Source organism: Propithecus coquereli, unplaced genomic scaffold (genome assembly GCF_000956105.1).
Source record: "Propithecus coquereli isolate 6110/MARCELLA unplaced genomic scaffold, Pcoq_1.0 Scaffold85, whole genome shotgun sequence".
Taxonomy (NCBI): Eukaryota; Metazoa; Chordata; class Mammalia; order Primates; family Indriidae; genus Propithecus; species Propithecus coquereli.
Window position 1 is genome coordinate 1,483,543 of NW_012154729.1, and position 16,335 is coordinate 1,499,877.

The 16,335-nt window shown below is 34.9% G+C and overlaps 2 protein-coding genes across 4 annotated transcripts in view; one reads left to right on the forward strand and one right to left on the reverse strand.

Moving 5' to 3' along the window:
- The window catches only part of ANKS1B (ankyrin repeat and sterile alpha motif domain containing 1B), a 1,021,409-nt gene that overhangs the window by 249,634 nt on the left and 755,440 nt on the right, over positions 1-16,335 (forward strand). For all 3 annotated transcript variants that reach the window (XM_012664020.1, XM_012664018.1, XM_012664019.1), the window contains exon 9: positions 9,253-9,396. In XM_012664020.1, the coding sequence (XP_012519474.1) occupies positions 9,253-9,396 (144 nt within the window). The remainder of the gene's footprint in view (positions 1-9,252; positions 9,397-16,335) is intronic.
- FAM71C (family with sequence similarity 71, member C) lies at positions 14,983-16,198 on the reverse strand. Its single transcript, XM_012663981.1, has 2 exons — positions 15,581-16,198; positions 14,983-15,093 (listed from the first exon to the last, which is right to left on the reverse strand). The coding sequence occupies exons 1-2, from the start codon at positions 16,196-16,198 to the stop codon at positions 14,983-14,985; spliced, it is 729 nt and encodes a 242-aa protein (XP_012519435.1).

Below are 16,335 nucleotides of genomic sequence, written 5' to 3' on the forward strand. Positions count from 1 at the left end.
GCAATTTTGGGGTAGGTAAAGATTTCTTAGATATCATATCAAGAGCACAAAAATGTATGTCTAGAATATAGAATATTTTAAAAAATACTCTTACAACTCAACAAAAAGTTGTCAAACAACCCAATAAAAATATGTAAAAGGTTTGAACTGGTATTTCAGAAAACAAGAATGTAAATGGCCTCCAAGCATAGTGATCACAGAAATGCAAATTAAAAGCACTATTGTGATAACTCTACATACCCATTAGAATGGCTAAAATTAAGTGTTGTCAAGAATGTGGAGCTACTGGAACTCTCATGTACAGCTGATGGGAACGTAAAATGGTAGAAACACTTTAAAAAATATTTTGACAGTTTCTTAAAAACTTTAAGATACACTTACTATGTGACTTACCCTTTTAGGTATTTATCCAAGAGAAATAAAAACTTATGTCTACACACAGACTTTAATGCTAATATTCATGGCAACTTTATTTGTAATGGCCTCAAACTGAAAACAACCCAAATGTCCATCAACAGATGAATATATAAACACATTTTGGCATATCCATACAATGGCGTACAGCTTTGTATTAAAAAGGAATAAACTACTGATATGTAAGAAGTAGGGATGAATCTCAAAAACATTATGCTGAGCAAAAGATGTTGACCATAAAATGTACATTTTGTGATTCCGTTTTTGTGAAGTTCCAAAAAAGACCTATAATATAGTGGCAGAAAAAACATTTCTGGAGCTACGGGTAGGGGAATGTTGACAGGGAAGGGGTGCAAGGTAACTGTGGTGATAGAAATGTTCTGTACCTTGACTGTGGTGGCAATTGCACAGGTATATATGTTTAAAAGGGGTGCCTACTAATAATACTTTAATAAATTTGACTTTAAAAAAGTAAACTTTGGAAAATTGTATTTGTTTATATAAAAAAATCTGTCATGAAGGAAAGTATAGTTTTCCAAAAGTTATACATTTTGCCTTCTGTACTAAATCTTGCTGAAAAAAATTAAACAAAGTTTAAATAAGCTTTCTAAGATAATCTTAACATTTTTGAGATTGGCTTCTGCCTGTTGTGCATAAACGTGGCATCAGTTTACACTTTTCTCTCTCTAATTTTGTGATAATAAGCAGTATTAATTACTAGGTCAGAGTCAGATAAATGAATAAAAGTTGTAAGAGATAATAAAAAACATACAAATTGCTTCTATTAGGGGAGCAAACAAAAGGCATTCTTCTTTGAAGTTTCCTAGATGGTATGCAATGGATGTCAGATATGTCAATAGCAGGCAGGGACAAAATGTGTAAGAACTGAGTGTTTTAGGGGAATTACAATGTCTTATGTAGAAAATGGCTCTCCTTAGCTTGTCCTTCAATATTCCTTGCAACTAAAATAATTGCTTTAATAGCAATTTTATTCTTTAATAAATGTGAAATACAATTGACACTCACAAATCCTTAAGTTTAAAATATCACCATACACAGTAACATCATTTTGGTGTGTGGACGCTAGGTAGATGCAAGTATACTCATTGTACTTGTTGGTATAAAGACTTGTATTCTTCCTTTCTTTCTAAATGCGGTTTAGAATTCATAACTAACTCCAAATGAATCTGAGAAAAAGTTTATTTTTCAGAAGACTTTATGTTTCAGCTTTTGTGAATATCACTAACCTGGAGCCGTGGTTGTGGTGAAAAGATTGTGTAGGGTAGCCTTCCAGAGTGATTTTCAGAAAAATTTAAACAGATGTTTAGTGTTAATAAGCTTATGGAAATACTATATTTGATGCTAAGTTTTCTGAGCATCACTAAAGTATTAAACTGTGGCATGTGAGTTCTTTCTTAGGACTAAATTTAAGATAAATGAATCTGCTCCTTTTTTGAGTAATGTAATCACTGACCTATCATCTGTTTGACCATTGGCACTGTCATAGCTTTGGCATAACTAAATCAGCTTAACACTTTACACATTATTCCTCTCAGTGCCCCAGTAGACCCTTAGATCCCCAATTTTAAAATATTTTAAAAAATACAATACAACACATCAAGCTATTACATAGCTGTTATTGCCTTTCAAATTGACAAAATATAATAATTCTTATGTAAAGTCTCCTTTGTAATGAGATTGGCTATGCAGATTTGCAGATAAGATGTATATTAGAGTGAAATTGCTCTGCATAACAAAAGGGGAGAGGAATTTGAGGAGCCGAATGAGAATAATCTGTGGGAAGAAATAGACACCAAGAATTCTATTCTTCTTGGTGGAAGGAGAGATGAAAAGCACCTTTCTAGCCAACCATTATTATAAGAAAAATATTGATGGAGGGGATGAGGTATTAAGTTGTTCAATTTAAAGTCCACTCTTCTTCTCTGCTATAGAGTTGTTTTTTTTTTTTTTTTGAGACAGAGTCTCGCTTTTGTTGCCCGGGCTAGAGTGAGTGCCGTGGCATCAGCCTAGCTCACAGCAACCTCAGACTCCTGGGCTCAAGCGATCCTCCTGCCTCAGCCTCCAGAGTAGCTGGCACTACAGGCATGCGCCACCATGCCCGGCTAATTTTTTCTGTATATTTTTAGTTGTCCGATTAATTTCTTTGTATTTTTAGTAGAGACGGGGTCTCGCTCTTGCTCAGGCTGGTTTCGAACTCCTGAGCTCAAACAATCCGCCCGCCTCGGCCTCCCAGAGTGCTACAATTACAGGCGTGAGCCACGGCGCCTGGCCTCTGCTATAGAGTTTTTGGTGAAATCTAAATTGTGCACCAGTGGTTGACATGAATGTGTTCTTTAATGAAATCAAATCGATGGCTGAGTTCTACATTAGTTTGAATATGGGATGAACACAGTGAGAACAAGCAGAGTCAGAGAACAAAGGACACTAAGATCTGGGTTACAGTTAAATTGGTGCCGCCTAGAACTTGAGAATGTTCACAGTAATAAAACATTTCTTTAGGGCAAGCTGGCATTCGTTCATTCATTTACTCATTCATTCATTCAATGCATATGTAATGAATAGTTCTTTAATGTGGTAGGCCAAGTACTGGGCTCATGGTAGCTAACCCAACAGACATCTCTGCATCGCCATCAAATTGGCACTATGGTTAACACTATGGTGCTCACATGGTAGTAATATTCTCCAGGGATTAGGGGGATGGGGGTGGTAAACTCACAACTAAAGGACACGGCGAGCATTGTAGAGGGGAAGGGCATGCCTCTAACCCTCGCTTGGGTGAGGCAAAAACATAAAATGTAACCAAAATGTTTGTTCCCTCATCATACCCTGAAATAAAAATTAAAAAAAAAATCATGCAGATTTTAATTGAGTAGAGATAGGAGATACTGAACCAAAGTACACACAAGCAATTGTAAAATTATAATTGTGATAATTACTGTAGAACTAGGCAGTCCAAGGCTGGTAGGGCTCACCAGTATGAGCGGCCCAGGATTTCGTTGTTCCACTGCGTACGTCCTGTAGTTCCAAGAATATCTCATGGTCCAAAATAACTTCTCCAGCTCCGGCTATTTCATTGGCATTCCAATCAGCAGAAAGAGGAAGAAGAGGAAGAAGGGTATGCCTCTTCACTTTAAGAGCGCTTCTTATATCCCATGGTTATAACTTAACCACATGATCATACCTAGCTGCAACAGAGGCTGGGAAATGTGGAATGTATTCAAAGTAGACATGTGGTCAACTAAAAGTTGGGGTTCTATTACTATAGAAGAGGGACAGGTGTTCTGTAACTAAAGACAAAGGGAAAAGGAGAGAATGTATATTGGGAGGCAACTAATAGTCTCTGCCAGAGAAAACCATACATGCTAAAGTAAGTTTGGTATATTCAAGGGGAAGAGACAAGTGCATTGGGTTTAAATGTTATGAGCAAAGGGGAGGAAGAGTGTTAGCGGTAGAATAGACCAGAGAGGCAGGTAAAGGCAGATCATGCATTGCATTTGGATCATGTTAAGAATTTTGAATGTTATCTGAAGAACAATGAGAAGCTATTGAAGGTTTTTAAGGAAGAAGGTAACATGATCACATTCTCATATGAAAAAATATTTCTCTGGTTACTGTGTAGAGAATAGATTAAATACAACACTGGCAATATGTAGAAAGTTTAAAATGAATATACAATTACCCTTTGGTATATAATTGATTATTTTTGAATTTACCCTGAGAAAGTCATCAGACAAGGGTACAAAGTCTGGAAGGATATTCGCTGAATGTTTATAGTGGGAGTGAGGTTAGGAAGGTTTCACTTTCTCATTCACAAATTTTTATTTCGAATTATTTGTTTTATAATAAGCATATATTCAAATTTCATAAAAATAAATAAAGCAATTTCAGTTTTGAAAAGCAAAGACAAAAAGACCTGTGTCTATTCTATAAAGGAGTTCAGATCGCTAACCCATTCCAGATTGTCCTTTGTTCTGATCTCCATTTCTGATGGTTGAATCCTTCCTGGATTCTGCCTTTTTGCCTGTCCCTTTGTATTGAAAGTCTTGAACTTCTGTTACCCTTTGAAGAGTTCTGGTAATAGGAATTAGGAGATCTCTTCATGGTGTGGTAGAGAGGTAATAGGACCTAGAGTTTGAGAACTTAGATTGTAATTTGGCCTCATTTTTAGAATGATCTTGCAAATTGAATAACATCTTGAGCATCAGTTTCTTCACTTTTAAAATAATCCTTACCCTACTTTATTGGACTATTCTATATCCAAAAGCATTTTATAAATTATTAAGCACCATTATATATAATGGTGCTTACTATAATTACACACACACACACACACACACACACACACACGCACACACTACCTCACAGGGAAATCACATTTCCTTAATATTAGGCTGATATAATTATTCTTGAAAGTGTTTTTCTTTGAGCTCTAATTTATCTCCCCATGGCATTTATGTATTGTGACTTTTTTTCATTTGCAACAATATAGCATTGGCCCAATCTTTCTTCTATATTATTACCATGTAATAACCAAGAAAGCAAATAGTCTCAAACTGTATAGATTTAGGTCTGCCTGTTCTTTTTGAAAGAATTTTCATATTTTTTGGGGAACACAGTTGGAACTCCAGGAAAAAGTTTAAAAGGCATTTACAATAAAGGAAACCCTCTGAATTTAAGTGTGTTCAGGTGGCTTCCTTCTCATATGTAATTGAAGATTATGTTTGGTTTGATAAAATCCTTTTAAGACATCTTTAATTGTAAAGAAATAAAGTTAAAAATTATGGTTTTACACAGCCAATTTATGTACTGTCTTTAGGGGGCAGTGCTAAACCACTGATAAATTTCCTCATTTCTGCTAAAGCTATTGGTAATGGTTAATATAAAATAAAACTAAAATAGCAATCATATTTGTGATACAATTATATATACCCTTTAATATTAGTAAAGTTTTTTAGGTATTCAAGTGAAAATGATAATTTGAAGTTCATTCATTAAATTATTCATTCAATAAATATTTGTTTCATTATGCACAACACACTGTAAGAGATACAAATGTGAATCAGGCAGCAATATTTTCTTTCAAATAATTTAACTGGGTAAGTAAACCACACATCTGTGTGTGTGTGTGTGTGTGTGTGTATGAGCATGCTGTGTGTGTATAAAACTCTTTCAGGATAAGAATAGCAGTACTTATTGATTATTTTTATGTGCCAGTCACTGTCAAGCAATTAATTTTATCCACATACAGCCCTCAAAACATTATACCTACCTTTGCAGATTAGAAAACTGAGGATTAATAAGATTATGGGATTTGCTTAAAGTCACACGTCGTAGAAGTGGCAGCGCTAAGATTTAGTATGCGTTGCTTTGACTTCAAAGGAATGAATGCTCTTTGCCAATATGCCATCTACCATCTCAATGTGTACATGAAATGCCATGATGCACACACTCACAAAAGAGCTATAGACATTCAGAAGAGAGTGACAGCATTTCTGTTTGTGTGAAATCTGGAAAATTTTATGTAAGGGATGAAATCCGAACTGTGTTTTGAATCAGTGGGATTATAAGGAAATAATAGCTAAAAATGATAGTTAATATTTATTGAAACCTTATTATATGTCAGGCTCTTTGTATTTATTACCTCTCTTAATTATCAGGAAAAAAACCCCAGAGGAGGTTCTATTCTATTATTTTCCGTTACATAGATAAGGCAAGTGAGGCTGACAGTGGTCCCAACTGCTGAAAATCATACAGCTAGTAAGTGGAACAGTTGGAACTTGAATCCAAGACTGTCTAATTTTAGAGCCTAAACTCTCAACCACTGCACTATGCTGTGCAGACAAGTAAGGTGGAAGGCATGGATACAAACATGGAGCATGATTAGGCAAGGGTAAATATTTCCACTTGGTTATAATCTGGGGTGAGTATAATGGAATAAGAAAGAGGGCTGATGCATTGATGGTATAGTGGTTAGCATAGCTGCCTTCCAAGAAAAAAGGCTAAAAAGTAGTTTCACCAGAGAACCTTGAAGCCAAATTAAGGAATTTGGATATTATTTGTTGTGCAATAGGAAATAATTGGAGTTTTAAGAGCAGGGAAGAGACATAATTTTTCTTTGAGGAGGAAGTTCCCCATATGATTGGATTAAATAATTGAAGTGCCATTAACAAAATATAAAAGAACTAATTAATCTATGAAATGTTGACAGTTCTTAGCCAAGTATATAATGGTTTATAGTGCCTTGCCATATCAACTGATCATGAGTTGGTGAAAGAGATGCCTCTTTGATCATTTTATTTATTCTTGTGGACAGTTTGATCACATATGTAGATTCTCTTGCTAGATTAAGGTTTTGGACTTTTTGTGATTTTTCCACGCAGAGGATCCGTAGGATCAAAAATCTCTGTGATTATCACCTTTATTATTGACTTGAGAAATGTGTATTTATGAAAGTATGGCTTGCTATGTATCAAATTATAGAAATTTTCACTGGCTGTCACAGATGGCAAAATGCTCCCAAGAGTACCATCATACAGCAAAAACACACTCACCAAATATACCTCTTTTATTTAAACTGCAATTACATCAGCCTGGTTTTTCAGTATATTGTCTTTTATGAGATCTTGTGCCAAATTGGAGGTCATGGAACATAGTGGTTACAGGGGAGGGAGCTCTATGGTTTAGTAGTCTGGGTTAGAATCTTTTTTCTGCCACTTACAAGCTCTGTGACCTTGGGTTTTTCTTGATCCTTTGTGCGTTAGTTTCCTCATCTATGTAATGAGGGAAAAAATGATATAAGCCTCAAAGGGCTATTGTGTGAATTAAAATAATTAACGACCAATAGTTCTATGACATTCCACGTCACATAGTAAGTTCTCAGTATAACATAGGTGTTATCATTATTGTATTTTATAGACAATAACTGATTAAAAATATTTAATTTCATTATTTCTTAGTTACCGATTTTTGATAAAGGGAAAGTTAAGATGTGAATGCAGAAAAACAAGTTCTTTTAAACAGGAAGAAGAAAGTCTTATATCCTATTTTTTAAAAGCAACAAATTTGGGAGAAGGGTGCTATTTGCAATTAAATGTAAAGAATATCTTTACTAACTTCAGTAATCATAATCTATCAGGGTTGTGCAGAACACTACATTATGAAGATCTTTAGACAAATTTATTCTCTTCTTATTTATGCATGTGTGTCTCTTTTTAAAAAAATTAAGTCTGCTGAGCATTCAGCAGGCTCTTAGAATATGGAATTTTTATTCAGTTTCTGTAAAGTTTCTTGCTTTATTTCTTTGATCTTCCCATCTCTAATCTCTTTTTAATTTTTGGAACTCTTGTTCAGATGTTGGACCTCTTGGTTTGATCCTCTAGTTTTCTTTACTTTTAACCTCTCTTCATCTTTTGTTCTATCTTCGGGGAAATTTACTCATATTTATTTTCTAACCCTTATTTGATTTTATATATTTATTTATTTTGTAGCATTTTGTTCTTGTTTCATGGATGCAAATATCTTCTATCTCTCTGTGAATACTATTTGTAACTTTTTAAATATTTATTTTGGTCTCTGTTAGAGGATTTCCTCAAATATGTGGTATTATTTAACTAAACATTAGGAACTGTTTATGTAAGCAGAGCTTGTTCAGAGGTGGGTTTCACAGCAGGGATTAAGATTAAGACATAGATCCCACCATTTTCCTAGTTATTTATAGATCGCTTTTTGGGAGGGAAGTCAATTTCTACAGAGAGGTGTATTCTGGTTGTCTACCTAGGGATATAAGCCTGCCATGTTCTCTAAGGCAAATATGGGAAGGCACTGGGTGGATTGGGAATCTTTATTTACTACATAGATATTAATTCCTTTGTTTTTAGAGAGGCATTTCTCTGCTTATATGGATTCTTAGAATTCATAATCTGTTTGTTTCAACTGGAAAATAAACCTCTAATTTCTTGCCAGTGGTGAAGGTTTAGATCCCTGGCTGGGTGAAAAGGAGTTGAGTCTAGGGGTCTAATTCCTTCTGAGATTGAGTTTCCCACCTGTTTCAGCCTCACTTACACCTTCACAGGTAGCCAGTCCCTCCACTTCCCCCACAAAGGCACTTTGCTTTCAGTGTTCTCAAGTTTGCCAAACCAGGTAATACCTACCGTTTGTTATTCAAAGTTACCCATCATTATCCAAAAGCTTCTTGATACCACTCATCTGCTAGCATCTCTCCTGTCATCCTTGTCCTTATATTTTAAACATTTTTACAAATCTCTTACTGTTACTTTAGTGGGATTTGGGAGGTAACAATATTCATGCTCAACATGGAAGTCCATTATGAACTGTAAAAATATTATCCCTGTTGTATGTATGATATAAAATTTTATGAAGTTTGCTTTTGGTGGCATTGTGAACAAAATAGGTTTTTCAGCAATTCCCATTTCAATAAAGTATTTTCATGTTAGTCCTTTGACTACAGTTTTCCTTAATTTTATGCATATACCTAAATTCTTGATAAACCATAAGATTTTTCTCATTTGTTGCTATTCAGATATATTCCTGGGTCATTATCATGTTCTGTTCTTCATTATGACCTTCATATCTTATTTTGTATGTCTTTCTCACCCAGTTTTTTCACTTTTAACTTCAATTGAACTGTGCACATTTTTGGCTCAGTGTCATGGCACAGCCATTAACTATGTATGGCCAGAAGTGAACTAACTTTTGTTTGCTAAGATATACCACAAGTAGTTTATGTAATTTAATTGATGTTAAGATATCTAAATAACATTGATATAATATATTGGTATAATATAAATTTAATTTCAGAGAACCTCATCTACCATAAATTTGTCACCAGGAGAAGTGGAAGAAGAAGAAGATGATGAAAACACTTGTGGGCCCTCAGGACTCTGGGAAGCATTAACTCCTTGTAATGGATGCAGGAACCTTGGCTTTCCCATGCTTGCACAGGTAAAGGTTTGCTTTTATTAAAGTAGAAAAAAACATAAAAATGGTGTTTTTAAAATTAAGTCTCCACTCCCCTGAAAATCAAATTAGTATTTGGTTAACTTTGTGATTTTTCTTCAATTAAAGTGTCAAGTAAAATGGACTTATAACTTGCTGTGCATGTATGTGCATATGAAAAGGCATACTTTATGGAATTTTAATTTTTTAGTTGGTTATGCAGAAAAGTTGTTTTGTTTATGAGGTTTTAATATTTATGATCCTGAAATATATCATTTTATTTATTGACTTATTTATTTTTATTTTTTATTTTTTTATTTCAGCATATTATGGAGTTACAGATGTTTAGGTTACGTATGTTGCCCTTACCACCCCCCCAAGTCAGAGCTTCAAGCATGTCCATCCCCCAGATGGTGCACATTACACTCATTATGTATGCATATACCCATCCCCTCCTCCCCCCTCCCACCTGCCCGACACCCAGTAAATGTTATGAAATATATCATTTTAAAGAATGCTATTTTTAAAAAGTGATTAAAGGTGATAACGTTACAAGGAAATATATTAGGGTTCTTTAAAAGCATAGCCAGTGATTTTTTTTTTCTCAGCACAGTGGAACATTGTAGAATAATGTGAATGTGGACTACTGAAGATTTTAGAGTACAATCCAAAAATGAAACCAGAACACTAAACCATTGACTATAAGTTTAAAATCATTTCACTATTTGTTAAATCAACTTTAATTCTGTAGTATCACCTTTAAATTCCTGTTGTGTGTTATGGACCATACGCCCTTAGAGGAGTTTCAGAAATGAGCAGAATGTTCCATAGTTAGGAAATATGAAGCCATATGAAAATATCTCTGTCCAAGATGAAAAAAAACTTAATATGAAAGATTATACTATTAGAAGGTTAACTATATAGAACATGGGTGGAAAAACAGTCTAGAATAGGAAAAGATTCACAGTAAGTGTCCAGAAATGTTATATCTCAAAAATATTTTTTTCTGTTTTGCAACAAATAAGAAACCATCATGTTTTTCACATGGCTGTATCAAAATTTGATCATAACCACTCAAATTCCAATAGTAATTTATTGTGGAAAGCTAAATAGGATATTCAAATCAATGTATAGTACTTAAAAAATCTCTTCATAGGACTTTTAAGACAGTTTATTCTAACCTTTACAGAACTGTTGTCAATAATATATACTGGACTGTGAGTTCCATAAAGGTAGAGGTTCAAGCTTTTGATGCTTAACATGTATGGTCTAATGCCAGCCTAGTTCCTGGAAAATAGTTAGAATTAAGTAATACGTGACTGAATCAATGAACAAATGTGCATATTCTAGGGTTTCATGTCATCACTTAACATTTTCACAAATAGATTTTTATCTCATATCTATATTGGTAAAAGGGAAAGGAAATTAACAAGCTCAAGTTTTATTTTATTAATATAACCTTATCTGCTGAACAGTTTACCAGTAATTGAAGGTTTCAACCTATTTCCTCCTCTCATAAAATTAATGTCTTTGTAAAAATACAGTTTTAAATCATTACTTTATGTAATATCTTAAAAAGCAGAATTTTTGGAACAAAATAAAGTTATCAGGGCTCTAACTATAATAGCCAGATTGTTCTTCTAATCAAAAAGCCACCAATAATATGATTATATCTGATTTTTACCACCTTACTAATGTTTATTTTTTTATTTAATTTTATTATTAGGCTTGCTATTAACTTGTTTTGGGTTTATAATTTTTTTATTTCTTATTCTTTTATATTTTTTAACTTTATTGAGGTATAATTAGTAATCAAAAAACTGAACATATTTAATGTAAACAATTTGGTGAGTTTGGACATATACACTTGTGCTACCATCACCACAGTCAAGGCAATAAACATATGCATCATTAAGGAAGTATTCAAAACTGTACTTTATCAGCAAATCCTGGGGTTTCTGGATATAATGTACTGTATGTTTATTAGCCACATCCTTCCCAAAAACTTCATTGATATTTCAAGCTGTGTGTGCAGCATTGATTCCGCGATGGAACTCATGTTCAAAAATAACACAAATTACTCATGGTTTCACAAAAATTGCTGTTAAAAAAACATTGAAAGATAATCACAAGCCAAAATGTGCTTTTGAAAGAATGAGGATGTACCTTCACAATATAATTTTTTAATATTAGATTTTTTTTTCTTTGGCTATTTTTCTTTAAAGATTGGAATTGTGTCAATAAATTTATTAGTTCCTCAGATATTCTAGTTACATTTACCACAAAGTGTTTTTCAATCTTTAACTTTTCTTTTTGTCTCAATATGCAAGTATGTCATGTAGTTTTTTAAACTATCAAATTCATTAAACTCCTCAGTCCTATTTTTTTGTTTAATTCATCTCATCTCGAATTCCTTTTAACATAAATTCCAAATATGGCTCAATACTGTTTTTCATTTGTTCATCTCTAGTTTTCCTATGACTTTCCATTGAACAGTAACTCATATTCCTCTCATTATATTTAATCTTGTTTGTTTTAGATTTACTTCTGAATCCTTGTTTATTTCTGCTTTCTTTTTTTTTAACCACATGACTGTTGATATTATTCATTATTACATTAGAACTATTAGCTGACTTGGTTCCTTGCTTTTTAAAATCTATATTTTATAATTACTATGTTGAGTTCAAAAAGTATCACTATTGGATTTTAATTCATTAAATCTATAAATTTACTTGAGATGCAGTATGCTTTTTTACTGGATTTAATCTAACAAACCAGCAGTAGGATTATTTCACTAATGTTCTCACCATAAATTCCTAAGAATATGTGTGTGTGTGTGTGTGTGTGTGTCTGTGTCTGCGACTATTACTGTTTATGAGCTCTCCTTTAGCACTTCTATATGTATATATGTAACACACACACACACACACATATATATTACAAAACTATATTGAAGGATTTTTATGTTTTGCAATGAAAATACATAAATATGTACATATATACAATTTGTGACATCTCTGAATTCATCTAATTTTTTAGTTTATTACTAGGTTTTCTAGGCATATGAATCAACCCTTCTCAACCATTCATAAATAGTAATTTTTAAAACTTTTTCTACTATTTATTCTTAATCTCTCTCTCTTAAATTGTTTGATTAAAAGATATGAAGTGAGAGGATATGTACTGTGTTAGAATTTTAAGAAAACTCTGTGACCTAGTAATGAGATCTGTTGGTAATATGCATCAGGATTTGTAATTAGAAGCAAACCGAAACGGTATTTACCAAGGGAATAAAAAATTTAAGAAGAGATTGAGTCATATAAATGGTATTTATATGGAAGATTTAGAAAAGAAATACAAAATGTGCAATGTTTTTAATAATCACTCATTCTGGGCTTATCAAGGGACTGCAATGTGGTAAGCATGCTTGAATACAAACATAAAGTTGGTCCCTACCTGCAAAGAATTTACAGTATGATCATTTTAAAACCTCTTAGGGAATCTACAGCATCTTATGAAATATATTAAAAGGAAACTACATACCACTTGAAACAATTGTTATTGAAAAAATATGAAGGGTGTCTTTTAAAACATGTTTTTTGTTTGAAATTATTTGCCCCAAAGTAATTTTATTTTATGATTAGATGTGATTTCTCAGTAATATAACCTTGGAATTTGCAAAGCTAGAATATCCAAGCTACAAAATGTTTTTCACTTTTTGAAGTCATTTTTCATGTCTGAAGCATTTTTGGAGGCCATTAAAAATCACTAAGCCATAAGCACTTTGAGGGTCTAATGAAAAAACCGTTTCCTTACAGTCTTTACAAGAGTCGTTGGGATCAGAGCAATTAGCATAGTGCTGTGCAAATTTTAATGTACCTGGATTTATAACCCTTAATTTAATTGGATCCAGCAAATGCGTGTCAAGTATTTTTTATATTCAAAACACAGTGCTAACCTTCAGAAACATGAGTATTATAGAAAGAATACAGACTTAATTAGGGGCCAGGTAACCTACACATTATGATTCTGGGTTATCAAACTATATGATATATTACTTTTGGACTCAAACAGATTTTTTACTTGCAAAATTAGAAACTTGACTAATCCTACGGATCTTACAATTCTAAAATTATCTAATTTCCAGTTTTTATCTAGATTTTGATTTGATCCTATATTCAGGTTTTAGGTTTTTTTTTTTTTCTGCCTCTAAGAATACTAAAATTGGAATGAACAGGCTAAAAGATGGGAACTTTGAATTTATGCTTATGAATATATTATATGGCATTTTATCCTTCCATTGTGACTAGATTGAAGTTTCTATAAGAAGCAATTCCTTTCAAATTCATGAAAATTTAGAATTCTAAATAACATCAGGGGATTAAAATTCTTGGAAAATACTAAGAAGATTTACTGTACATAGAGCTTTTATGGAATAATTTCAAAGCAGTTAATTAAGATTTAAATTGGGCAAAGCATTAGAAGGGAAATCAAGAATGAAGAGACCTTTCTAGAAAGTATGATTAAACTCAAATTTGTTTCTGAACACTGTCATTTACACAGTACCTACTATGTGCCAGATACTTCACACATATAGTCTCTAATTCTCAAGGTGACCATTTAAAGGGGGAAACAGGTTATCTACTCAAAGTCACAGTTAATATGTGGCAATGCTATGATTAAAACCTGGATTTTTAAAAACTATAATATCATGCTGCTTTCCTGCCTTCATTTACATTTTTTTACTTACTATCTGTTGCTTTTGTCCTTGGTTATATATTTGGAAGTTTTAGAAGAATTCTCTTTGGCTCTAATGTAGGATCATATCTTTGAGAGTAATCTTCAACATTTTATTTTGTCATCTATTCATTTAATCGCAAATATCAAGTTAAGGGAAAGTTAAAGATGTTTGAGAGCCTGATCATACATTGCCATTAGTTTTATTGCTACCCTTTCTGTTAGTAGAGCATATGTTACTAGAGCAGAAAATCTGAGTTGATGGATTGCATTATGGTGAATGATACTACCCTCCTCCATGGTCTTAGATGAGATGTCCACCTCTGCACCATGTGTAGTACAGGGCTTTGAGGCTATTTACCAAAGAGTCAATCCTGCTGGGTGGAGGCCCTCTGGCTCCCATCTTGTTCACTCATGTAGCTTTCATTCTGCAATGCTGAGATGAGGAGGTCATGATACTGACTCTTCAGCTGTTTTTGCAATAGCCTTGCTAGTAGTCCCTCTGCTCCTGCAATCACCACACTCATGCTGCCCTCTCGGGAGATTCCAGCAGCTCTTGCTGATGTGCTCCAAGTACCCTTTGAGGGCAAGAATGTGCTTACAGCCCCCACTAGAACAATATTAAGATATACGGGAAGCACCCACTTTGGCCATGCAGGGCCTTTGAAGGGTGCCCTTGCTAGTGCTGTCCTTCTCTCCTGAGTCTGCGAACTTGGTTGCAGCCACATCCATGGCACCTGCAGTAGTGCTTATTGTCACCACGATTCCGGCTGCCACCACTGCCCCTTTTTAGATTATGTGATTGTAGTAGTGTATGAAGTCATAAATGTAGTATACGTGGGAGGCATGCTGGATTCACGTCTCCCTTCCATAATGGAAATAGGTAGGCCTAAACACTTCAGTGTTCGTGCGAAGTCTCCTGATGCTGAATTGATCATTCCTGTCACAGAACTTCATTGCATATGCCTAGGGGGAGAACAAATAAATGAAGTAAACAAAATGAGACCAGCAAGGTCTCCCTTCTCTTCCTATAGCTAAACAACAAGAGGAAATTGTTGCACATGTACACAAGCGCGCTGCATTGCCACTAATGTATATGAGTGGCAGTCACAGGGAGACATTCTGTCCCATAACGTATCAGCCTACCGAGGTTGAAGCAGTATGTGTTCAAGAATAGATTGGATGGTCAGGGTGCATTACAACATTGGATATGAAATTAAGAGTTGATGACAGCTAAGGACTCTGAAATCAGATTTGGGGAACACTTTGGAGAAACCCTAGGAACCTCTGCAATGTGCCACAGCTTCCAAATGGAAGATTTTTTTGCCTTGAGCCCTTCCAAATGCAATGCATTTCGCAGGTAAGCCTCAGCACCTGCAGGTGCTCTGCAGGACCTTTACCTGCTCTCCCCAAAGCATCCTGGCCCCATCTTCTAGTCTCTGCAAAGACTTACCACTGGGCTCCGGTGCTCTTCCTCAAGCACATGTGAACCTAACGTGCTCTCAGCTAGCATTGCCTGGGTACTGCTATAAGCCTCCATTGGTGGTCTCAGGATGTAAATAAGGTTTTCCCAGTGAACAAAAAGATCTGTTGTATCCGAAGGGCAACACAGCTGCAGGTAAAATGAGCGGCCAGTGATAAGCTTCAGGCGGAGCTGTTGTTTTATACTGTTATGAATGGTTATCTTTACAAACTTCAAGGGAAACAGCCTGGTCAGCTCTAAGATCGGTGTAGGCTTACTTCCTCTTTCCTGGGTGGCAGGGCCACATCTGGCACTGTTGTCACCACTGGTAGCAGCTGGTTGGGCCAGCAGCATGACATCAGGTAGTGTGAGGCAGGGGCTGGTGCGAACGATGCCCACTGTCACCATTTGGGCACGCTTGTGCACATCAATCACTTCCCCACTTTTGCTGATCTGGATGAAGTCACTCTCAAACATCGGCGCGTACTTGAATATAGCGTACTCCCCTTTGTACAGTTGTTGCTGCAGTTTCCCCATGGGGGTGTTAAACATGCCCATCGCAGGGCTGCTTTGGGCGGTGTAGTACGGTAACATAACCGGGTCGTTCATGGCTATCTGCTATCAGGACAGTTCCACACCTCCCTTAACACACCTTGCAGGTTGTCCTGTTTCCCTGCCCTCTCTGGCAGGTGGGCAAGCAGTCGCGTTCGGCAAGCTTTTCTGTCCTTGAGAGACGGAGGACTGGG